The following is a 24466-nucleotide window of genomic DNA, read 5'->3' as shown; positions in this document are numbered from 1 at the left end:
TCGACTATTCGCTTATGCCCTGAGGCACAGGCAATGAGAGAGGACAGGTATACAGGTCGTAGTACGACGTACTGTACAGGACAGGAGACTTGACAGGCCCATGCTTGGGTGAACCTGTAAGATGTCCGGCTCTCTCTCCGCTTGGAAGCTAATGTCGCAGTGCTAGCACAAAACGAATAGGCTAGAGAATAGAGAGGCTTGCCAACCAAATACGGGGGCAACAGCGAACAGTAGCAATGAGGCGGGCGGTTTTCTTTCCTTACGCGGCACCGTTACAGGGAGTGCAAAAAGGGAAAAGAACAAAAAGCATGGATCGGGGGTTCCAGAGCCTTGGAAAATGACATGCGGCATTGACAGGCTCTCTCTCTGGGTCGGCAGTCGACATCCCTTGTCAGCCCTCCATTTTCCTTTTCATTTTTTCCCTCTCCAACTTGTTTAGGGAATTAGATGCAGGCCTAGGTGACATTGGGACTACTGTTGGTGATTTTCACTTTGTCTGCGTCCTCCATTGTTTCCCGTCTTCTTCCCTTCCCTGCTGCTTTAAACCTGTCTAGCTGCAAGCCACCTTCGCCGGAACCGACTCCGTCAGGAGTCCACGATGCATCTTCAGCTCGCGGCTCTTGACAAGTTGCGTTTCATTAACAGTAGTATCTGGGATACTCTCGGACGAGACAGAGTATAATATCCTGGGGATCTCCCCGTGCGGCACAGACGGCGACCCCTTCTCGCCCTCGTTCTCCTCCCTGTTCCGGCAGCTCGACAATCTGGATTTGGATTACTTGCTTCTCATTTCTTACTATTAATAACTTTTCTTCCTTTTTTTTCATGCGTTATGTAAAACCCAAGAGTCCCCTACTTCTACTACTATCACCTCTGTGTTCTCAGGCGTCTGGCGGGCTCCCCGAGCTTCTTTAGAGTTTGGCCAGGAGAAAGCCATGGCGTGGGCGTACAATACGCCTGACGGTACGCCGAACAATGGGCCAACCATTGTTGCCGTTGCACTGTCGGTGACGGCGCTGGCTCTTGTCGCGCTGTGTCTGAGGATCTATGTCAGAACGAGGATTTCAAAGGCGGTCGGTCTGGGTACGTATCTGAAAGGGGCCCTTGGCGATCGTCACTGCGGCTTCGTTTCTCGGCTCTCTTGTGGGATCCGATAGGTCAGATGCTAACCAAAGAAACACAGATGACTGGTTGATCATTGCTAGCTGGGTATGCGACCGATTGAACGTTTCCCTATCGATTAACCTCGTCCGGGTGGTTTCGAAGGAAAACTCTCGTCTACTGGCTGGTCCACTGACTCGAATTGGGATTGGAAACAGATTGGAGCTTGCGGGTACACTTCAGCAACTGTCGTCCGTATGTCTATCCCATTACCCAACCCAGTCGACTATTCTGGTTTGAAAGGATCAATTGCTAAACTACTCTGCAGAAACGAAATGGGGCCTCGGGCTGATTGAACTCGATACCATGCCGGACGAAAATGTCCTCAATTTTGGCAAAGTACTTTCACCCCTGTCCTTACTTCCCATCGTTTCCATGAATGAATCATTAAATCCTTCTAGACGCAATATATCGGCGCACCATTGTAAGCAAATTCCTCTTTCAGCCCTCGTGAGGGATACTGTTGGCTCACAACTCTTTTGTCTAACTAGCTATGTTCTTGGCATTTGGGGCTTCAAGACCAGTCTTCTCGTATCCTACGTACGTTTGGTACCTGGGACGTACCGACTGCTGCCCATCTCGATTGCCGCGATTGTTACGATGGCACACATAGCGTTTATGCTGGTTTTCCTGTTTCTGTGTATTCCGGTACGACAAAACATTCTGACACGCAGCCCCCCCTTTTTGAGATGCCATCTTTATTAAGCGTGAAAATAATAACGAATATATCCTGACAATCTTGTATAATTAGGTCCAGAAGCAATGGGAGCCTCTCGTGCCCGGCCATTGTGCTGATGCCGTTCCCTTTTACCTCACATTCTCGTCTTTGACGATTATCTTTGACGTAATCACGTAAGTTTCTCGCGTCTCTTTATACACTCTCGGCATACATGTCTCCTAACCTATGTTGTCTAGGCTCGTCCTCCCCTTCCCCGTCCTCCTCAAGCTCCAGATGAAGATCCGTCGCAAAATCGCCCTCCTGTGCCTCTTCGCCTTGGGTCTCTTTGTCACCATTGTCCAAATCATCCGCATCCAAACCATCAGCAACCTATCCAACTACCTCGATTCCGCCGAAGCCATCAAGTGGTCCATTGTCGAGACGGCCGTTGGAATCATCATCGCATGCGTGCCCACGCTCGCGCCCCTCGTCACGTACTTTTCCGAGAAGACGCGCAGCGGCGGCAGCAGCGGCAACACGCCCGCCAGGCCCGGCGCAGAAGGCCCTTATGCCCTGCAGTCGTGGCGGGCGACGAAGAGCGGCATGAGGCCCTTGGGCAGTACCGCTGGTGGAGAGAACGGGAGCGAGAAGAGCACGGAGAATATCTTGCAGGGGCCGGTGGCTTCGGTGAGCGAGACGAGCGAGACGAGTGAAGGGCCTGATCACCGTGGTCAGGCTGCTCCCTCTGCGAGCAGGAGTAACGGCTGATGGCGGTGATACAAGACTCTTTTGTTGCTGTAATACTGCTTGCGGGTTATCGAGTACAGGGATGGTTGGTTCTACTTTTGTTTGTATTCATGAAAGTCGTCACGATAAGATATAATACCCAAGATACCCCCCTATCACGGTTGACTATTAGTACATGGAATGGTCTTTGCAAGAGGGAAACAATCAAATCAAGTCAGAGTTTTCATACAAGGCTGCGTATTCAGCAATTTCCACTGCTCGTGCCATTCTTACACAACCTGAGTATCCAGCTCAAACACATCGCATTAAGCAGACAGTGATCATTATGCACGTGAATAACAACCCCTGCTTGCTATACAAGCAACCTACCAACTACCCAAATAGGAAAATACATCAATCCCTTTTTCAGTAAGCTCAAAAATCAGTACCATTTACCAAACACAAACCATTCACAAGCATGAATATGTTAGGTAACAAACTCACCCACAACATCCATCACATCAACGTCCCTTAGTACACAGCACCACAACCAAAGCACAACGTAACATCAACCCAAAATAAAACCAAATCACACCCTCCACCCCCCTTCTTCCCTCCCTTCAATAATCCCAATTACCAAATTCAGTCATGAGGCGAAACTCTCTCCCTCCTTGTTCGTGGTACGTACCACGCCCAAAGTGATTGGTCCAGTTTCATGCATGGGGGTACCGAGAACCGAGAGAAAAAATCTCACATCAGCTGCGTTTTTGCAGGGAACGCTAGCACTGCACAAAACAGGTAAAGGAAGAATTCAAGGGAGGGAAACCCAGTGTGCAAAATTCAAACAACAAGTCATGCAACCATAGACAAGGGGAAGTCTCAACCACGCACACACACACAAAAGAGAAAACAAAACCAACATGTAGATCAAGTATGTGATCTTATTAAGATAAAGTAGTAGTAAAACAGGGTAGCTAAAAAGGAACTGAAAAGGACAAAAGTCGTTTCGCATCCTTAAAGCGCGAAGGGAAAGAGTTTTTTGGATCTTGGGATAACATTTTTTAACTAGTAGTAATAGTTATGTCCACATCTACCGCATTACAAAAGCATCTCCGTCGTCAAACACATCTCTTAGGACACATCCGCCGTGCCCCGGGTATGATTTCATCACAAAACTGCAGAGGTAGACCATTACCTGCAGCTATCCACCCCACCACGTTATAAAGGAAATAGTAAAAAGGGAAAAAAAAGAAAAAAGAACACCTCCTTTATCCAAATCGATGCAGGAAACGCTTAGACCTCAACGACAGCCTTCTCAATGTACTCACCAGTGCCCATCTGGGCAGCGAAGGTGGTAGTAGGCTTCCACTTGCCAGAGGTACGGGGGGTGGTCTCCTCCATCATCTTGTCGACCTGCTCGAGAGACAGGCCCTTGGTCTCGGGGATGAGGAAGTAGGAGTAGACGAAAGCGCAAGTGCAGAGACCTCCCCAGATGAAGAAGACGGATGACTTCAGGTTGCCCTTATCGGTACCAACCATGTAGGGGGTGATGACGGTGATGATGGTGTTCCACAGCCAGTTGGAAGCGGTGGACAGAGCAACACCACGAGATCGGATAGGCAGAGGGAAGATTTCACCAATGACAATCCAGGCACCGGGACCCCAGGTGGAGGCGAAGAAGGCGATGAAGATGGCGATGAAGGCAATCTGGGCGTTGACAGCGGAGATGTTGTCGGCCAGGTCGGAGCCGGGGTTGCTGGGGTCGGGGTGGGTCTTGTTGAAGCCGACAGTGACACCGATGATGGCGACGAGGAACTGGCAGATAAGCATACCACCGGCACCAATGATGAGGATGGAACGACGACCGAATCGCTCAACGGTCCAGAAAGACAGAGGAGTGGAGCAGACGTTGACCAGGGAGAAGATGAGGGAGATCAAGAAAGAGTTGCTGATGGCACCGGTGGACTGGAGGAAGGGGGTGGAGTAGTAGAAGATGAAGTTGACACCGGTCCACTGCTGCATCATCTGGAGAGAGGTACCGAGGATGGTTCGTCGCAGGTTAGACTTGCCGGTCCACAGAGAACCCTTGAAGCAGTTGGCCCAAGAGCCGAACCAGGTGGTGGAGGGGATCAGGGCACGCTCGTACTCCTCGTTGGCGATAATCTCAGCAAGCTCGTTCTGGACATACTCGGAGTCCTCAGGCTGGCCACGAACACGAGACAGGGAGTTGATGGCCTTCTGGATCTCACCCTTCTTGACGAAGTAACGGGGAGAGTCGGGGAGGAAGAGGAGACCACCACCGAGGATCAGAGCCCAGGGGAACTGGATGGCGATGGGGATACGGTAGGCGCCAGTGTTGGTGTAGTCCTTGGTACCGTAAACGACGCAAGAAGCGAGAAGGATACCGATGGTAATGCAGAACTGGTAACCAGCGACAAGGGCACCACGGACCTTGCGGGGGCACTGGAAGAGGCAAACAGGTTAGCAGCTGAGATGACAGGAATGGAGGAGAAACATTGTCCAACTTACAATCTCAGACATGTACAGAATGACAATGGCAGACTCGAAACCGACACCGAGACCGGCAATGAGACGACCAGCGACAATGGGACCAAGAGCGTGCTCGGGAGAAGTAACCATCTGGATAATGACACCGATCATGTAGATGAAGCAGCCGATGATGACGGTCCACTTTCGGCCGATCCAGTCGGAGACGTCACCAGCAATCAGAGCACCGAAGAAGGTACCGCAAGACAGAATGGAGGTGATGAGGGAGGAATGGGGGTCGGTGAGCTTGGTAGCGGCAGCGCCCTCAACGGCCTTGTAGAAGATGGCGGAGCCGTTGACACCGTTGATGTAACCGGAGTCGTAGCCGAAGAAGATACCACCAAAGGAGGCAAAGGCGCACATGAGGTAGGCCTTCCATGTGATGGGAGCCTCGATGTGCTCGACATCCTGGGTAGTGTGGATGCCGATGGAGTGCTTTCGCGCCTCCGCGTTGGTTTCGGGGGCGTCGGACATGGCGTCGAAGATTGGCTTGTTGGGGATTGGAATCTTCTCAGTTCTTGGTGTTGTTGAAGAGGAATGGGAAGAAGAAAGAGATGACCCGGGCCGAGTGAACGGAACGAGCTCTTATTGAGTGAGACAGAGATCGACGAGGCAAGACAGGAGAAGGAGGGAAGGGGCAGGAGGCAGGCCGGCCTTTTTATTGTCGTGACGGTCAGAGAGTTTCCGTCAGGTCAGAGAGTCACAAGCAGGCAGGCAGAACCTAGAGCCCAGAAGAGGCGGCGGCATCGTCCAAGAAGCTCCATGGTGGAGAGGCGCCGTCGATTTGGGGAAACATGGGCGTTGAGAGAAGCTTCTTCGCACGCCCCTCCAGGTTCTGGATTTGCAGTGACCGGGGGGGAGGGGGTGAGAGATTGGCCGATGAGCATCGATACTTCTCTCGAGTTGTTTGTGCGAGCCAGCCCGTGCAGTGCAATTACTGGTACTCGTAGCAACGGCTCATGTTCCTGGACCGTCTCGTCTCGACTAGGTACGAGGTTGCAGTGGGCTGGTGGATCGCGGATTGGTGGAGGCAAAAAGAGACGGCCTGGAGTGGCGCTCGGCCTCACCCACATGCTATTCTCCTAGCCTGGCGCCGCATCCAGCCTAGCGTTTGGCCAGCGTTCGGGTCTGGCCTAGCGCTCGGCGTGCTAGAGTTTAAGGCCTTGCAGTGCTGAGCTTACAGGCACCGCAGCGAGTCGCGCTCACTAAAAGGCAAATTTTACAGTTGAGTGGCAACTGAATGCGCGTATTGATCTCGTGCAGTCGTGCCGCCCATAGCCACGAGCCGATCTGGTTCGCATCAGGTCAGGTCAGGTCCAGGTCCAGGTCCAGAGCTTTGCCTCGACGGCATTCTCCGAGTGATGGGCTGGACCGTACACGTACACGGACGGGCAGACGGGACAGCAACAGGTGATTGGCGCACATCCTCATCACGAGCCAAGCCGAAAGCCAGAATCCATTGGACCAACAGAGAGAGAGGAGAGAGCATGTACATACGAGACACTGACTGACTGCAACCTGGTTTGCCCTTGCACGTCGGAACCATGCCGTCAGTGGTGCTGTGCTATGCTGTGGCAGTACGAGTACATGCCCGACTGTAAACAACCAGCGCCAAAAAAGATGTACCTGAGCCGAAGAAAAAAAAACTGAGCCACAGGCACACACAGCAACACCCCCGAAAAGAGTAAGAAAAAGGGGCCGGGGTGGGTGTGGCGCCGCACGCGAGAAGCAGGCATTGTGGCAAGGCACCACATCTCAGGCAAGGGGCCGCGAAAGGAGATTGAGGGGCCCCCCTGGCCTCTATTTGCGCAGCTGGCCAGACGCGTCTGGGGAAGCCCGCATGGGGATTTGCGGGGCCCGGAGGCTTCTGAGCTACGAAGTACCGCCGACGCAGCCCAAAGACGGCGGCGGGCGCTGATTGGCCGCGGGCTGGGCCCTGGGCTGGACCCCTAGCCAGACGAAGCAGAGAAGCGCCGAGAAGGGCCGGTTGGGGCTCGCTGCGGCCTTTTGCTTGGCTGGGACAATGAATTGGCTCTGCTGCCATGACTCTGCTGGTAAATAGTCTGGCGGTGATTTGAAATTGGGGTACACACTCCGCGCATCAGCTTCGTATTTTGGATTCAGCAGCGAATCTGGAGATGGCTTACAGTCTCTTCTGGTGGCTTGCCAGTTGCTATTACTGGTACGGTGGAGGGGCTCCGGCTCGGGCACTAGCGTCGATGGCTCTTGCACTTCAATTCTCTTGTGCATGCATACTGCCATACTTGCCAAACTGCAAAGGGCTAATAGGGACTGCTAGGCTCCGTAATGGAAGTCGCGATGGAACTTCTGCGTGCAGTGCTGGATGCTAAGGTAGGTGCTACTGTACTCGTAGCTCGCCGGTGGTGCTTTCCCATCAATCCCAGTGACATGCCCATGCCCGCCAGTGACGATGCCAACACCAAGTCCCGGATTAGCTAATCCTCGTAGTCTATGGCCCCAAGGAAAAAATATCGAGGTCCGTCCGTCGATCATCGCTGTCCCATGTCAGATGTCACGTTGGCATGGCGAGACAGACGAGACGCTCGGACCCTTTGCCATCGAGGAGTGAAAAAAACAAGAGCCTTGAAGGAAAATTTTGATGGTCATGATGCTGAACATCAGTCTAAGCATAGCGGCAACAGCAACAACAACAACACCACCAACACCCGCGCAAGCATGCACGAGTCCTGTACTAACCATGGCCAGACTTACGATCCAACAACTGCATGTGCTAATAATACTACATGTACAGATCAACCAACTGGGTGTGCTGTGGGAGTGGCAAGCAAAGCGACCAGACTGGAGCTATCGATGCTGACCGGTCGCTGAATACGGCGCGCCGCAAGCGTCACTCCATGGCCGAATGGCATGGCATGGCATGACCTCGAAATCGTTTCTCGGCCTTTTCCATCACGCCTCCCCCGTACTCACTCTATTTTCCCCATGGGCCTCGTGCTGACAGTCGACTCGGCCCAGCGTGGGGGAAGACGGGGGAACAAAAGCTGGAGATGCCACCGCCGGCGCTGCCTCCCAAAGGGCAATTTTCGGTCGTACTCAGCGGCGCTATTCCACCTTTTGGTCCCTCTCCATTTTTTGGTGGTTGGAGTGGGAGGGGCGGCTCTCAGCCCGGAGCAGCGCCCTTCCAGCGCCCTCTTCCCACTGCCAGGACTCACTCAGTTTACTCCAGGCCTTGTGCTGTTTGGTCAATGCTGGTAATTGACCGAGCTAGGGGCGGCTTGGCGGCCAATTGCACATCGCCCAAATCTGCAATCTGGAGTCATCTCCGAACTCTGGCACAGCTAGCTCTCGAGCATTGAGAAGGATATACGGCAATACGCGGAGTCATGCGCCATGCTATACTCGCTCAATCGCTGTCCTCGTGCTCTGGCTGCTCTGGTTGCCCGCATCACATCGCATCACGGGCGCCTCTTCGGCGGTTTGCCGGGTCGCTAGTGCTGGTGTTGGTACCGGATTCGTCCCAAGCACTGGTGCATGTAAGGATCTCGACGGGATGCGCATCCATGGATCGTGCTCTCGCCAAAGCCCTCGTCAGTCACCGCGTGCCCAGCCCATGACCCTCGATCGGATCATGCCTCGCCGTTGCGCATGCGAATTACCAGACAATAACGAGCTACTAGTGGCACGACGGGCACTCCATCAATCAATCAATCCATCTAGCAATCAATCCTCACACACCGGGTGGGAGTGTGATTCTCGTGCTCGTACATACGGAGTGGTTTGTGACAGATGATGCCGGCCCACGCCAAGATCTACCCATCAACGAGGCTGACGACGGGATGCTACTGCACCTCGCGACGAGAGAGGTTTGAGCTAGATGCTGGAGTCGACACAGCTGCCTCGGATCTCTCTGGCCGAAACGTAGATGGCCCTAATACTTGCCCGGCCAATTCGCCACGCCGTTTCAGGATTCTCGAGACTTTGAAGCTGCAAACCTTCAACTCGGTTTACAGTACTCGTACTCCGTACAAACCATCGCGGCTGAGTGGGCTAGCAGCGCGAGCCGCTTCTCCCTTTCGGCCTTACTATTTGCCTCGTCAGCGGCCAACAGTCGGTTCTGCATCAAACGACTTGCTACAAACTACGGCCCAACATCAAATACACCGAGCAAACGAGAAACAAGCAACTGGTAGCTCCTCAAAACGGCCGGCATGCCAAATCATGGCTCAGCTGCTTGTCATCGATGGACAAAACTCACCACAAGGCGAACCCAATGCTCGGGCACACCCCCAGCACGCACTCCGTACACTAGCATGCCTCACCACCATGCACGTCTCCGGACCGAAACACTCCCCACACGTCCGCCCACAATGCGGAGCTCGTCTGGAAATTTCAGGTCACGTTAGTACCTAAGAGAAGAAAAAAAAAATTCCTTCCCACGCCTACGGGACTCGCTCTGCTGGCTCTAGGGGAGATTTCTGGGACATGGACGCCATACCGAGTTGAGACGAGAAAATCCTTCAGCCGCGCCGCCTTGCCGTAGCACATGCTTTGATTGGCCAAAATGACCTTGCGAGGTACGTATCGGTTCGTACCGAGGCAGACATTGGCTGGCAACGCGGAAGTACTACTGCTGGCCGACACATGCCGTGAATTGTCTAGACCCCGTATTTGCTCATCTGATGAAGGGATTAAAGTACGGGGGACAGGGGATTATGGGGAAGAAGGGGTGAAGAAAATTTTTGACCTTACCATCACGGGACCAATATTCTGACGCGGTGACCAGGAAATCACAGTCAGAGTTTTCAGCTGTTCTTCATCCAGTCATCAGATCCGGCTCAGCAGCCGAGCTCGCTTGCCTTGTTCCCTGCTTTCTGGTAATGCTGGTAGTGTGATGATGCTGATGATGAGAGTTCGTCCGCAGTTCACCGCGCATGGCACTGATGTGGCTTGTCGTTAGCTGCATCCGGAGGGGAGACTCCCTTCGGTACTAACATGCAGTCGGCGCGCGGACCCCATACGAGGCCATCGCGACGGCAGCCAAATCAAGCCTGAGATCGACTTCTGTTCTTGGACGAGCTCTCACCTGTGCAATTCATTGATTACCAGCAGTTCAGAATCTTGGCTCTCCCGCTAAGCATCGTGGCAGCCCACATTCCGCCCAAAAGCAACCACCGCGCTTCTCCCCGAAAGCAAGCAGCCTCAAGAGCACGCCCCCTGGCACCATCTGATTATTAACTTTGCAGTCATATTCAACTGTAATTCTCGTATGTTTTACCCCCCGTCTCGTCATCGTACTGTAGTATCCGCCAAAGCTGCTGCTACGTACATAGACGAGTACCTGTGCACTATTGAGAAGGCGCCGAGCACCGGCAACTCTCGCGGAGTGCCCTCGGTCGTATATACGTACTATTTACGACATGCTCCGTCTACCCAACGCATAACAAAGGGGAGTCCCACTCAGACGCCCCGGGCCCATCCCCATGGGTAGAAGGAAGAAGAGAAAAGAGTAAGTGGCGGAGAGCAGGTAAGCGTGAGCAGAGAGAATGGCAGAGAGGGATGCTGAATGGCCGAGAGGCCCCGAGAATGGTGGGTGATCCCTCCCTGTCACGATACTATTTGTCTCCCAATGTCGCTTGGGACATGGCAGATGCTTTGAGAAGAGCAGCGCGAGAAGGATCGCGATAGTTATCGATAGACGGGGAGCGGATGGTGGATCTTCGTGCCTTGATCGGGGTGGCGACCCGATGCTGCATCTCCAGATGGTGGTGTCCCTGAAATTACCACCCATCTTACCACCAACTGCTGTTGCGCCACGGTCTCGCCCTCCACACTACGAGCAATCCCAGCCGTTTGCTGTTGCAGGGCTAGTTGCTAGTTGCTAGCACAACGACGGCGAGAGCCAGTGCTTTGTTGGTGCTCTGTTGGCTCGGGACCGAGCCAAGGTGACTCCCAATCTCCCAATCCTACATTGTGCATGAGTGCTTGAGCCACAATAACCAGTAACGTATGAGAGGGCGTCCCGTCACCGCAAATATATTGCCGGGGCAGACACAAGCATGGGTTCCTTTGGTTGGCCTGCCACACCTGCGCGTCTGGACCCCAAATCGAGGATTCAAGGAAATCCTCTCGCCTCTGCTCTTTGATAGGTTGAATCCGGTCTTGAGTGCAAGACTCGCCCAATGAATGAGTAAAGATGGCTCTCAATTGCTGAGAGAACTCCCGCACAGTCCGTTGTATACCTCTGCATACTACTTTGTAACCATGGCTGAGCAAGCAAACAAGTGTTTTTCCGTCGCATAAGCTGTTCCATCCGTGTTTACCTCGCGTACATGGAATACCACCTAACCACCAACCCACCACTCAAGTAAGCCCATACCTGGTAAACGGTGGTCTCACCATAAGGGTAGGGATGGGCAAATAATTGCGATGAGATTGCTTCGCGCATGTGCTTGTAGTAGCATCGACAAAGTTGGCATCTTGGCCACAAGCGACACACACGTTACGGAGAAAAAACGAACCAAACATCGACCATCATGTAGCAGTTGCAGGCACACGGGCCAGGATGAGGGTTACACTCTTTCATCTGCCCAACGTGCTTCGGTGAAATTCTTCTTTTCGTTGCCCATGTTTCTTACATGTACATGATGCAGGGAGAGAGGGACAGAGAAAAAAGTAATGTACACTCCCCCCCTCGTCCTCATCCCCCTTCTCCAACAAGTCATCCCTCCCCCAATGCTACCTGCAGTTGACAAGTAGTAACTAGACTGAGGCCCTGGGTCCGAAGCCGGTCTTTTTGGGGTCTGCAGGCTGGGGTTTCATTGTTTCTGGAGACGGGGCTCTAAATACTGCATGTAACTTGCCTCCCCTTCCTCTCGTTTTGGTGTGGCTCCTTTTTTTTGGAGTTCGGCGTGTTGTGTGTGTACCAATGAGATGCGAGAGCCGCGTTTTGTACACTTGTTTAGCTGTTCCGCGGGTTTTATATTGCATTGAAGGACTCTGTGACGGGAACAAATGGATTGCTCCAATGGCAGGCGAAGTTGGCATTAAAGGATGGACCCTGGTGCCGATCCTTCATCTAGAGATTTTGACCAGTCGGGTTGGAGGACTGGGAGGGCGGTTTGATGAAGGAGGTGCGTGAGGGTTTTGGTATCTGCGTTGGTGAGGTGGTATTGAGCCGTTGAATGAGGCCGAGAAACTCGAAAGAAGAAAAAAACAGTACGTATATGGGTGGTTGTGTTCTAAGTGCCCCAGGATATGAAATCTCACTCAACGTTTTTGGGGGAGGGTGATTACTATATCTATCCTTCCCTTGGAAGAGTGGGCAACCATTGGGGGCGGAAAAGCAAGATTATTGAATATATTCAAGCAGCGATTGGTGAATATGTGGGATGGGGTTCTGTGAGGCATGGCATCCCCTTCCGTACGTGGGGGAGGGAAGCGGAAGCAAATCCGATTAAAATCTGTACATGTACGTAGGACTATTACTATTTCCTATTTTCCATGCATGCAGGCTCTCACGGTGAAATCAAGGGTTGCAATGGAAGTTTGGCCTATCTATTTGCATGGGGGAGGAGGATGTTGCGTGCGTGTGACACCACACACACCCCCATTGCGGCGTTGCGGAACGCGCGGAAGGCTATCTCTGTGTATGTGGTTGTGTGGGAAAAGGCATATACGGAATACCGGAAGGGATCTAGATAGAGTATGCTTAATTGGGAGTTTTCGGCGACTGGATTGGGATTTTGGATGTTACTGAGGGGTTTGGGAAGGATTTATAAGTTTGGCCGTTTTTCATGTGAATATGTGAATGAGGTCATGAGTATGCGCTCTTGTCTTGATCCTTGAGTTGTCGACTTTGAGTGTTTAAGTCGCGTCATTTGTAAGAGCGCGGAGTTTTGGTCCTTTAGGCTGAGAGGTTTGTGGTACGGATTGTTGGACGGCAAAATGGTACAAGTTGGCTCGGGATGATATATGAAAATAGCCAAAAGCATACATCTGCATTTAAAATAGGATACATATAGGGTAGCATATCCTTTCTAAACCCGTCACGAAACATAGGCAATGAGGCTTGGATAAAGCTCGGCTTTAGGCTGTTCAATTCAACAAGCCGGTTAACAACGAGGCTGATATGTAGCCTTGGGTAACGGATATGGGAAAACGCGAGACACGGGGATTGGTTGGGTTTGGTTATTCTAGCTTTATTTAGGATATAGCGTTGTCCCCGTTGTTTTCTTCTTCTCACACTTCCTAGTCGGTAGTTGTAAATAGTGTGCGGCTGATGGTCGACGGTTCGAGGACTATCCGGCCTACCCTGGATAGCATTCATGTTCATGACTCTGTCGGCGTTTTGGCGAGTGTTTTGCTTTTACCTAATAGGTAGGGACTAATTTAAGAACTTGATTTTGTCATTTTAAATACGCGTGCATTGTTCTCTTTGTGCCCCTTTCTCAGTGTTGATGGAAACAGAGTCATCGTGGCTATGTAGTGTGTGAACCAGCGTAATGCGATACACCGGCTTAAGCCGAGCAACATTGTGTCACCATGTATAGGTTGATGGAGACTCGTAAAGTCAAGCAAGGACCGGCACTGGCTCCGGCTTGGAAAATTCGGTATCCGGGCTCCGTAGGGAGACATAGCCGAGGATACACATGGACTTGCAATTTAAAATGAGGTGCCGGTGCTCCACTAGATAAACACGATGAATCCTGGCAGTTACTCGTACGAGTACAGCACGGTACGTGTATTTGAGACATTTCCACAAAGAACTTTCACGGCTTCAGCACATGTAGGGAGTACGGATCCGAGCTGGGCATTGCCGGGAGATGATATGTGGGCACGGCAAACTCGCGGGGTATCCAGGCATCAACCAAAGGTTGGCCTTGAGAAAATAACCTTGAACCCTTGACAAACGTGAATCTTGCCGATAGCCGGCAGCTGAACCTGCCAAACCGCAATCTCCAACAAATCAGCTTCTGACGCGTACGGATTACAGTGTCTGCTCGTAATAGCTAACGACTTTTGGGGCCGGCTGGTTTGAACATGCTCAATGAGATGACCTATCAAACTTGCAAATATGGCCGAAAATACGCGTATGTTGCTGACACGACAAAGGTCAGCGGCATTTACTCGTACCGTCCGCTCAAAATACGCGTATATGTACTCGGTAGATTGATGCTATTTTGCTGCTAACACCCGTAGTTTGACGGGCTGCGTGTTCGTACAGTAGAAGCGCATGCAAGTGCGTGTTCGGAGGATGAAACGCGAAAAAAAAAAAACAATGATTCAAGTGGACCAGTTCGAATATTGTTGCCTTATTGCTACGAAATGGCCGGGTTTTGGATCGTCGTCTTGCGGTCAAGGCAGAGGTTCATCGTACTCGCGTTTGAAGTTGCAATTGGAAGATAAGGCATGCAGCAGAGTTGTGAGACACCAATGGACCCCGCTTCCTTCGGGTTGGAGCTGAGTGGCGTCCAAAACCAGGGGAATCAACTCGTGTCTGAACAGTTGCTGTGTCTAGTGAACTGTTTGTCATGAATCTATTAAGAAGAGAGTAGAACTCCAGACACATTGTTCTTCTACAATCTCTTCTACAATCTCTTCAACTGAGCGCGTGTTGACGCATTTCTGCTATTGTTTGTTTTGATATCAGCTTTGATTTTGCAAAAATGTTTCGGCGGGCAGTAGTTGTCTTCGCCATCCTTGCCGCACTCGTTGGTGTCTTTCTTGCCAGACAGTCTGCTCAAGAAGACGAAGTGTTGATCAGTGGCCGCAACAACACGGTTCTTATCGTCACAGACAGCCATCACGGGCTGTGCAACGCGCATCTCGCCACGGTCTCGGCACTGGTAGAGAACCATCCGTCGGTTGAGGTGCACTATGCTTCCTTCTCCGGCATAGCATCGGACATTGAGCGTATCTCGGAGAATGCCAAGGTATACAACCCAGAGGCAAAGATACACTGGCACCAATTCGAAGCTCCGAGCCTAGTGGACGAAATTAAGGCCATGGGAAGCTTGTTGGAGATTGTGACACCGCCGGGAATGCCTGGGCTGAAGGCGTTTGCACAGATGGTCCCGTTCTTCATGACGGCATGGTCAGACGAAGCACATCTGAGCCTGTATCAACAGACTGTGGATATTATCCAAAAGGTTGATCCTGCTGTCGTGATTCTCGATTCATTGCTCCGACCAAGTATTGATGCCGCTGTGAACCTCAATCGAACGCGTGCCTACATCACTCCGAATGCTTTGGTAGACCTCATCAGCGCCGTACAGCCCCGAGGAGGGCACTTTTGGAAATATCCTGGGTGAGTGTATTTGCACTGGTAACTAGATGTTGTATGAGGGAAACAATTGACACTTCGGGATCAGGATTGCTTCGGGTCTTCCTTTCCCAATTCCCTGGAAAGATGTCCCGACCAACATATATCAGCAACTGTACTTCATCATCAAGTTCCTCACGTCTCCAGCCATCAAGAACAAGCGCTCTTCGCTCCAGGGAAAGGGAATCCCGCAAGCCGTCAACCTCTTCGAAATGTATCGAAAGGACGTTCCGTGGATCGCCATGAGCTACCCCGAAGCAGGCTACCCTCTCGAATATATCCCGGATAACTTTCGTATAGTTGGCCCTCTGGTTCTCGACGTGGCGCCGGCTGAGACACAAAGCGCCGAGCTGACGGGCTGGATCAAGAAGGCCCCGACGATCCTCGTCAACTTGGGCAGCGCGTTTCGATATGAGGAGCCGAGGGCTATCGTCATGGCGGAGGCGATTGCTGCCGTGCTGGATGCCACAGATGTGCAGATCTTGTGGAAGCTACGCAAGGCGGGTAAGTATGGCGACGACTTCTTGGGAGCGGCGAAGAAGTATGTTGATGAGGGTCGGCTGCGGCTGGAGACGTGGCTGGATGTTGATCCGACGTCTTTGTACAACACTGGTGATATCGCGGTGTCGGTGCATCATGGAGGTGCCAACTGCTTCTATGAGACGATCCTGTAAGTTGCTTCAGTATTGAATGTTTAATGCTCCCATCCCTTATCTCTCTCCTGCCACCATTGAACCCCTTTCCTCCCTAGCCCTGTCTAGCAAACATTTTTCAAGTTCCACTAATACGGATTGAAAATCGGACAGAGCCGGCATCCCGAGCGTCGTACTCCCGCTATGGGCAGACCATTACAACTATGCACAGACGGCAGAGTATCTTGGCGTCGGTATCTGGCCCAACAAGAAGACTGCGCCGGAGTGGGAGGCTGCAGTCTTGACCGAGGCATTCCTGGAGGCACTGAGTGGCAACAAGAGCATGGCAATGCGCCAGAATGCCAAGGCGATTGCGCACAAGGGACACGAATATGGGGGCCGAAAGCTGGCAGCTCAACTGGTTGCTGAGATGGCAGCTGGTGGAAAATGAGGAGTGTGACCGTCTGAGACGATACACTTTCTTATAATGTACATGGCGGTGTTTGCTCTTTGGCAGAGTGGGCACGGATTTACACACAAATTTGTCTTGGCTTATGTAGTTGCTCATATATCACGGACGTTAGCAGGGCGCTTGGGAAGACCACCTGATGGCCCCCGGACTTTAGGATTTAATTTGATTGATTGCTTCCCAGAGATCTGGTGCCGCGTCTTTCTCCACACTTTGGGGTGCGGAGGTTAGTTTCGGGTCTGCGGTTGGTCAAGCGGGATCATGAGATAGAGTGTGCGGGTTTTAGCTTTTTGTGGCGGCATTGATGTTTGGGATCTGCTGATGATGGCGAATTGTGTCGGGAGGAATAGAACAAGGTTAATAGAATGTTAAAATTCCCCTTTCGCATTCTTCAGCTGGATAAGCTGAGTGTCAAACATATGTTGCATAACAGTGAGGGTGAAACAGTGTTGGACAACGCCATTCAGCTACGGCTGAGCAAGGTGGCGTCCTTGGCTTGAATGCGATGTTGGACTGTGCCGCTATTTCTTATCTGCCGTACTCTTTGATATTCTCCGATGTTCATAGACGGCTATTAATACTCTTTTAAGATTTTGAATGGTTCCATTGACTTGGATTCAAGTACTTGCAAATGATCTTGATCTAACTAGGTTGCGTGAAGAAGCTAATATTGGACAATAATTCTATATGAACTGGTAGAAGTGGAACCGTCAAAGAGCTATGCACGCAAAAAAGAGTCTCAAACGATTGCCCATGCAGGGTCCATCAGCGTCATCAAGCGTTGAAGCCAAGAGTGAACGGGCGGAGCTCCATCAAGTTGCGGGGTTTGTATGGGGAACGGAGCACAGTGAAGAAGATACGGTAACACGACGGGTCGAGGCATATGTGCTACAGATGCTATAATTGCCAACTCACGTTGGTTTTGCTGTTGAGCCCAATTGTTCGAGGCAAACGCGCTATGCGACTGGACTTGGGGGCCTTTTTGGACTCAGGACTCAAAACAACGACACTGTTCAAGCCATAGACTTGATGCTGGTGATACGAGGAGGAGCATTCTGTTTGAAACCCGCACCTTGGCGCTTGGCAAGAGCGCTTCTTGTCAGAGACTTGTTCGTAGAAGCAACTCGTTGCCAGGTTCTGCAAGAGTTGATGCCGATCTTGGAGTTGCTGCAAGTCTTGCATGTACCTGGATAGCGTTACATTCAGCTGCGACTCTCCAAGAATTAAAGTTTGTGAGACACCGGGCCGCTGTGTGTCTCTTGTCTAACTAGAGCCACGAGCGAGTTCTGATTCGGTTCAACTGTGTGATGCTTGGCAGTGTTAGCGTGCGCGCAACAATACAGAATCAGAGCGATAGGCACGGGCTCAATTGCTGTACAGTAGAACAATGAAGACTGTGCGGGGGTGACTGGAGATTCCTCGAAGAGCACAGACCGCAACTCTACGGGTTTATCTAACGACAGACAGGCATTACCCATGAACCCTGGGTGGCTATGGCCCCGGGAATTTGGCTGTAAAGAGAGGTGACTTCGTATCAATATGGATGGAAATAAAAAGGCGAGATGAGATATGACGCAATCAGCACTGAGAATGTGCCCGGGTTCAAGGTAAAGCTCCCACGGATAGATGCGGTTGAGCAAGATACTATCTCTCTCGGCGTGTTTGCAAAGCACAGACAAGCATTTCCCCTCCCTAGTGCGTGATTCAATTTGATGTAATATTCCGTAGCACCCAAGAGTTGCATCGACGCATGCTGCATATGCATGAATCCTCTTTGGGGGCCGATGGGAGCGCGCGTCTTACTTGGATGGTGCAGTTGAAGCTTCGAGCATGACACCCCCTTCAAGCTGCAGCAAACATCACGAGCAAGTTGTGGTTCAATCTTGGCCGAGACGGCGGCGATGGTATCATGGCCCATGTAAGTCTCGAAGAGAGTCCGTTTTGGCTGGTAGTTTACAGTACATGTAAGAGCATGATGGCCTCTTTGTTGTATGGATCGATATTCTGTCTTGTCGGAGGTTGTGCGTCTCGCTTGAGCTATCTGGAGATAGGAGGAGGGTATTGTCAAGGCCTTTGATAACGTACCCTTGCTGATTTGACGGGGAATTCATCGAATCATTGGATTTGATGCTTGATGTGAAAATCAATATTCAGTATCTGCACTCCCGTAAGCACCAGCAATCATGCAATTGAGCGGCGCTTTACAATCCCAAGTCCTCAACTGTCCAAGATACATGTACTCTTCACAGTGCGTATAACGTCATCACATGGGCAGCATCTCCAACTCCAACGCGTGGCGCCAAGCATCAATCCTGCTAGTGCTCGCCTCCACTAAACTGGGCTTGGATGCCTTCATCCTGTCAACTGATCAGTGGTCCTTTCAGCCTTTCAGCGGCCAAGATAGCGGAGAACGACCCTTGTAAGCCCGCTGAAGCGCCTCAACTCCTAGTCTAGTGTCATGTCACCATTTAGTGATCCTCTTCCTCTTCCTCTTCCTCTTCTTTTCTTTTCAATCTCCATCTTCTCTCTCTCGCGAGAAGGAAGCCCGTTCTTCTTTTGGATATAATCCCTCTCATATCCTCACCAACTTGCCAGCCAGAGTGTCGACAACTCTGAGCTTGTCTGCGCGCCGGCCCCGCGTCTTTACTGTGGGAGCTTCATCGGGGCGACTCATCCCGCATTCCAGCTTGAGCCCCCGAGGCCGCACTGTTGCCGCAACCTCGATTGTAAATAAACGACTCTCACCATGGCGACCGCAACGACAGCTTCAGCTGCGCCAACCTCGACCGTCCGGGTCGCGCCGCAAGGCGGTGTCCTGGAAGGCGCAAATCCGTCCGTGTACGATCCGAAGAACCCTCTCACCATCTTCATCATCCAGGTCAGTACAGCCTTTCCACTTGCTAGTTGATATCATGCAATGTTGACACAGGCGCATACAGGTCGGACTCATCGTCATCCTCTGCCATATCCTGCATTGGCCTCTGTCCAAGATCCGTCAGCCCCGGGTAATTGCCGAGGTCATCGGAGGAATCATCCTTGGTCCCTCTGTAATGGGCCATATCCCCGGTTTCAAGGATGCCATCTTTCCCGCTGCTTCAATCCCCAACCTTACTCTGGTGGCAAACTTGGGTCTTGTTCTCTACCTGTTCATGATTGGTCTTGAGACCGATGTCCGATTTTTGCTGAGCAACTGGCGTGTGGCCACCTCCGTCGCCTTTGCTGGATTGGCCTTGCCCTTTGGCGTTGGCTGCGGTCTGGCTTGGGGCATTTATAATGCTTTTCGCGATGACCCCGGCATCAAGCCCATTGACTTTAGCGTCTATATGCTGTTCGTCGGTATTGCAGTTGCCATCACCGTAAGTCCTTCGACTTGTCCAATTCGCCGTTTTGTGAAGCTAACATGGGGACCTTTAGGCTTTCCCGGTGCTTTGCCGTATCTTGACCGAACTGAAGCTGCTCGACACCCCAGTCGGTGTTATTACTCTGTCTGCGGGTGTTGCAAACGATGTCGTCGGTAAGCACAACTTGGCATCTTGTTGGCATGTGACTTCTACTTACATGGTGTCTTAGGATGGATCTTGCTGGCCCTCTGCGTTGCTCTAGTTAACGCTGGCAAGGGACTCACGGCGCTGTGGATTCTTCTCGTTGCCATCGGCTATGTCATTCTCCTCGTTGTCATTGTCAAACCCACCTTGCGATTTGTGCTGCGGAAAACGAACAACTTAGAGAATGGCCCTTCTCAGAGTGCCATCGCCCTCATTCTCCTCATCGCTCTCACCTCTGCCTTCTTCACGGGAATCATTGGAATTCATCCCATCTTTGGAGGATTTGTTGTTGGTTTGGTGATTCCACGTGAGCATGGCTTCAATATCCGTGTCATTGAGAAGATGGAAGATCTCGTTGGTTCCATTTTCCTGCCTCTTTACTTTACCCTCTCTGGTCTCAGCACCAATCTGGGCCTCCTCAACAGTGGAACCGCCTGGGGCTATGTCTTTGCTACTACCTTTGTCGCCCTCATCACCAAGATCATTGGTGCGTCTCTTGCGGCTCGTCTGAATGGTCTGGTTTGGAGAGAATCATTCGCCATTGGTGTCCTGATGAGTTGCAAAGGTCTTGTGGAACTTATTGTTTTGGTAAGTTGATACGGAAACAGCCCTTTTTACCAAGAAGTACGCTGACATCTATACTTTCTAGAACATTGGTCTTCAAGCCCAGATTCTCAGCGTCAGGACCTTTACCATCTTTGTCGTCATGGCCCTTCTCACCACCTTCTTCACAACCCCCGTCGTCTCCTTCCTCTACCCTCCTTGGTATCAGAAGAAGATTGCCGCCTGGAAGCGTGGCGAGATTGATTGGGATACTGGTGCTGCGATTACCCAAGTCAACGTCACACCTGAAACAGATGCGACCTCCCAGAGAATCAGGCGGCTACTTGTTTACCTTAGACTGGACAACATGCCCGCATTGCTCAACCTTCTTTCGTTATTTGGAAGCTCTCGCTTCGTAGAAACCCCAAGCGGAACATCCGAAGAAAGCTCAAAGAGAAGTTACGAGGACGTACTCAAAGGTCCTGTTCGAGCTCATGGTCTTCGACTCCTCGAATTGACAGATCGTGACTCTTCCGTCATGACGGTGGCTCAGGTCGACGAATACACCAGGCACGATCCCGTTGTCAACATTTTCCGCAGCGTCAGCCAGCTTCACAACATCTCAGCCTCTGGAGAGGTTGCCATTATGCCGGAGGATCGCTTTGCAGAGGCTCTTGTTTCCCGCTCATCCAACATGTCGTCAGATCTCCTCCTCATGCCGTGGACCGAGACCGGTAGCATGGGAGATGCGCAGATTATTGCTTCTGCAAATGTCGAAGACAGGCTTGCATCTACCTATCTGTCGTTTGTCAGGTCGGTTCTTCGCTCCATTGACCACAATGTCGGCATCTTCTTCACTCGAAGCCGAGACGACGTCAAGAACAAGGGCCAAGAACAGGCCAATGCTCGCCGACAATACTCGTATGACGTTGCGAAACACGAGTTCCCGACTGCCCCCCTTGTTGCCCGTACTCAAAATATCTTCTTCGTCTACTTTGGTGGACGCGACGACAATTTCGCTCTTCAATTGGTTATCCAACTGCTCGAGCGCGAGCGCGTAACTGCAACCATCATCAACGTTTCTGAGCTTTCTGAGAAGTCCGCATCAGCAGGCGACAACATTCTTGATGCAGTCATGGGCAAGCTTCCCCGCGATACAGCTTCCCGGATCAAGGTTGAGAAGTTCTCTGTTGCTCCCACAGTTGAAGAGCTGCTCAGCCATGCCGACGCAGCTCCTAGCGCCACCGAGACGGATGTCTCGAACCCAACCTTGGTTGTTTTGAGCCGCAGCGGTGGAGTCAAGTTGGATGAAGGAAAGCTTGCAAACAGACCGAGAGAGGATGTGCAGAGCTGCTTGGGTACCCTTGCTTCCCACTTTGTTGCTAGTGGTGTGACGACGGATCTGCTGGTTGTGCAGGCCAAGCTACAGGTAGGCGCTGGTTCGTCATGATGGATATGATACCTCTTTTGGACATGGTGCTTTGGAGTATTTACTAGTCTATACGTCTGCATAACGGACCTGCAGATTTGATATTTATGTACTAGCTGCATCTCGAGTTATTTATTGGCAATACCACTACAGCCATGCTGTTTTTGCACTGTACACTGTCCCCCGTTGTGACATGTGCGTTACCTATGACAGAGTTCACGATGGAACCCTATGTTTTCTGCAACAGTTTCGAGTGTTGAGCAGGGCCTACCTCCCAGAGTAATTGGGCTACCTAAGTGACATGGGTGTGTAAGTCGAGCTGTCACCGGAGATATGTATTCCTCTGGAGTAAGACAAGCCCATCACCCTGTGTGAGCCGAAGCCCCAAAATGGACCGGAAAGGGGCACTAGAAAGACAATCTGATACTGACATTCAATACTTTGTTGGATTCGTTGATCTAACACTAGGTCCCAGTAATAAATAGATGGTTGACGGCAAAACAGCAGACCTGGAGAAGCTTTGGCAAAACTACTACAAGAGTGGTAATGCCTGGCAGGCAAGCGAATTCTAGCTCATACTATAGTATTGCACTACCTCAACAGCAACTTCTAATAAAAAAAGTCCAGTAGCCTTGAACTGATAAGATGGTTGTCGTGCAAAACTAACAGTCATTTCCACCTCGTATATTTCCTACTGTCAGAAGCCTGGAAGTTAGATGGTGGGAAGGGGGCGTCTCGGAACAAGTAAGGCCTTGTGGCTTGTATTAGAGCTAGATAAAGAGAGGCCTCCTTCCATTCTCATCGAGTAAAGAGGTAAATTCTGTCTTCACTGTGTACCTAGAGGCAGGGGAGTGGCTACAGAGCCGTTTATCTGCCTCCTTGACTTGGCAATCCTCTTGTTGTACTCCTTATTCCTGAGATTTACCATATTTTTGTTTTGCTTTTTCAAATTTGTCTGATATCATCCCACTTACCTTTCGTCATGATCGATGATACACTTCTTGGAATATATAATTAACATTATTTAACCGGCCTAACCCTTGAAGGAGGAGGAAGCTTGAGTTGATGTTGCCTTAAATTAGCTTTTGTTTGAATGAGTGAGCAAAAAGAAGATTAGTGAAGGGTGAGGTAAGATATTTGATTTACTTGGATCCCCCGGTTTTGTTTGTGTTTTGGTCAAGGACAGTCGACAGATTGTGCACAAGACGACAACGGGAAGACGAGTTAAGGAGAGTAAGTTATATTGTGAAGGATGAACTAAGATGTGATGCTACACTTTACGTATGTATATGCATATGGAAAAAAAAAAAAATTACCTCATCATTTCAGTACTCTGTGCAATGCATGTAAAACACAGGTATGCATTTTGCAAGTGATAGACCTTGGAGGCCTTTTATTTCCCCGCCGTATCTTTATACAGGATAATAATTGTAGGCTACTAACGGTTCTGTTTTTTATCGCTGCACCCACGTTGATAGGATATAGAACTTATGAGCAGCGCCTCTACTTAGCAGTTATCTACTTCTTACTTTCTCCCAGACTTTCGGTCTTTGTAGAGACCTATTATCTACACTAGTAGATTGTCGGAGGCGGTAATGATAGAGAACAGACCTGGAGATCATAGCCATGGGAAGGCCACTGTCTCACATACAAGTGATAGTGAGGCATTAATCGAAGACTCTGATTATCTTACATCCCTCTCTAGAGCAACTTAGCAGATATTTGACTATGGCTGGCCTTTGGAGTCTAGGTGAAGAGGAAGATAGTGTTGAATTGCCTATGTCTGTGCGATCAGCAGCAACTTGGATAGGGCTCTCAATCACCTCACAGAGAGATGCTGTTGAGTAATCCGTTCAAGGATCTCCTGACAAGATTCTTTTACTTTTCTTATGGAATGTGCGCTCAAGGATCTCCTGATAGGAACTTTTCTTATAGAATGTGTATAGTTATTCGTCCGTATTTCACATCGTGCCGAATACATCGTGTTGAGCATCAAGAAGGGATACGTAATAGTATGGGTGGTCTTCGAGAAGCCTTTTGATCAGGAGGAATGCAATCATTGTATGCTAAAGTTAAATACTATCATTGGACAAGTTAGCGAAAAGAAAGGAGAGGAGAGTGTACTGGACCTTCCGCTGATGTAGGGCTTTCTTTGGTAGAGTTGAGTGTGTGACAGTACCATTACCCCTATTCTTGTCGGACTCGAATGAGCAATGCTGAAGAGACGATCAACCCTTTCATCGAGTTATTTCTTTGATATGACGAACCCATATTGCAAGTAAATATACAGAGGCATTTTTGGAGACAAGTGACGGAGAATTGAGAAACAGACAGAGCCAGTGATCAAAAGTCAAGGACCTAGGGCTTGCCGTACGCAGTAGGGCATCGGGATTAGTCTTGACTTATTGACTAAGGGCAAACCCTTCGCGAGCTTTCATTCTATATGGAAAAGC

The 24466-nt window shown here is 50.8% G+C and overlaps 4 protein-coding genes across 4 annotated transcripts; 3 read left to right on the top strand and 1 right to left on the bottom strand.

The window, feature by feature from the left end:
• Window positions 1-935: 935 nt before the first annotated feature.
• T069G_03030 (uncharacterized protein) lies at window positions 936-2587 on the top strand (the record flags this gene model as incomplete). Its single annotated transcript, XM_056170240.1, has 8 exons — window positions 936-1083; window positions 1184-1209; window positions 1320-1356; window positions 1430-1500; window positions 1563-1585; window positions 1653-1809; window positions 1913-2013; window positions 2077-2587. 8 exons carry the CDS (start codon window positions 936-938, stop codon window positions 2585-2587), a joined length of 1074 nt encoding a protein of 357 aa, XP_056031132.1.
• A 1251-nt stretch (window positions 2588-3838) lies between these two features.
• On the bottom strand, window positions 3839-5566 carry T069G_03029 (sugar transporter domain-containing protein; the record flags this gene model as incomplete). Its single annotated transcript, XM_056170239.1, has 2 exons — window positions 3839-5008; window positions 5075-5566. 2 exons carry the CDS (start codon window positions 5564-5566, stop codon window positions 3839-3841), a joined length of 1662 nt encoding a protein of 553 aa, XP_056031131.1.
• Window positions 5567-14739: 9173 nt separating this feature from the next.
• On the top strand, window positions 14740-16478 carry T069G_03028 (UDP-glucoronosyl and UDP-glucosyl transferase domain-containing protein; the record flags this gene model as incomplete). Its single annotated transcript, XM_056170238.1, has 3 exons — window positions 14740-15380; window positions 15445-16065; window positions 16202-16478. 3 exons carry the CDS (start codon window positions 14740-14742, stop codon window positions 16476-16478), a joined length of 1539 nt encoding a protein of 512 aa, XP_056031130.1.
• A 2764-nt stretch (window positions 16479-19242) lies between these two features.
• On the top strand, window positions 19243-22034 carry T069G_03027 (sodium/hydrogen exchanger family domain-containing protein; the record flags this gene model as incomplete). Its single annotated transcript, XM_056170237.1, has 5 exons — window positions 19243-19374; window positions 19436-19852; window positions 19911-20010; window positions 20067-20629; window positions 20691-22034. 5 exons carry the CDS (start codon window positions 19243-19245, stop codon window positions 22032-22034), a joined length of 2556 nt encoding a protein of 851 aa, XP_056031129.1.
• Between the last annotated feature and the right edge of the window lie 2432 nt (window positions 22035-24466).

Source organism: Trichoderma breve, chromosome 2 (assembly GCF_028502605.1).
Source record: "Trichoderma breve strain T069 chromosome 2, whole genome shotgun sequence".
Classification (NCBI taxonomy): Eukaryota; Fungi; Ascomycota; class Sordariomycetes; order Hypocreales; family Hypocreaceae; genus Trichoderma; species Trichoderma breve.
The sequence above is the reverse complement of the archived record's forward strand: the minus strand, read 5'-3'. Positions and strand labels throughout refer to the sequence as shown.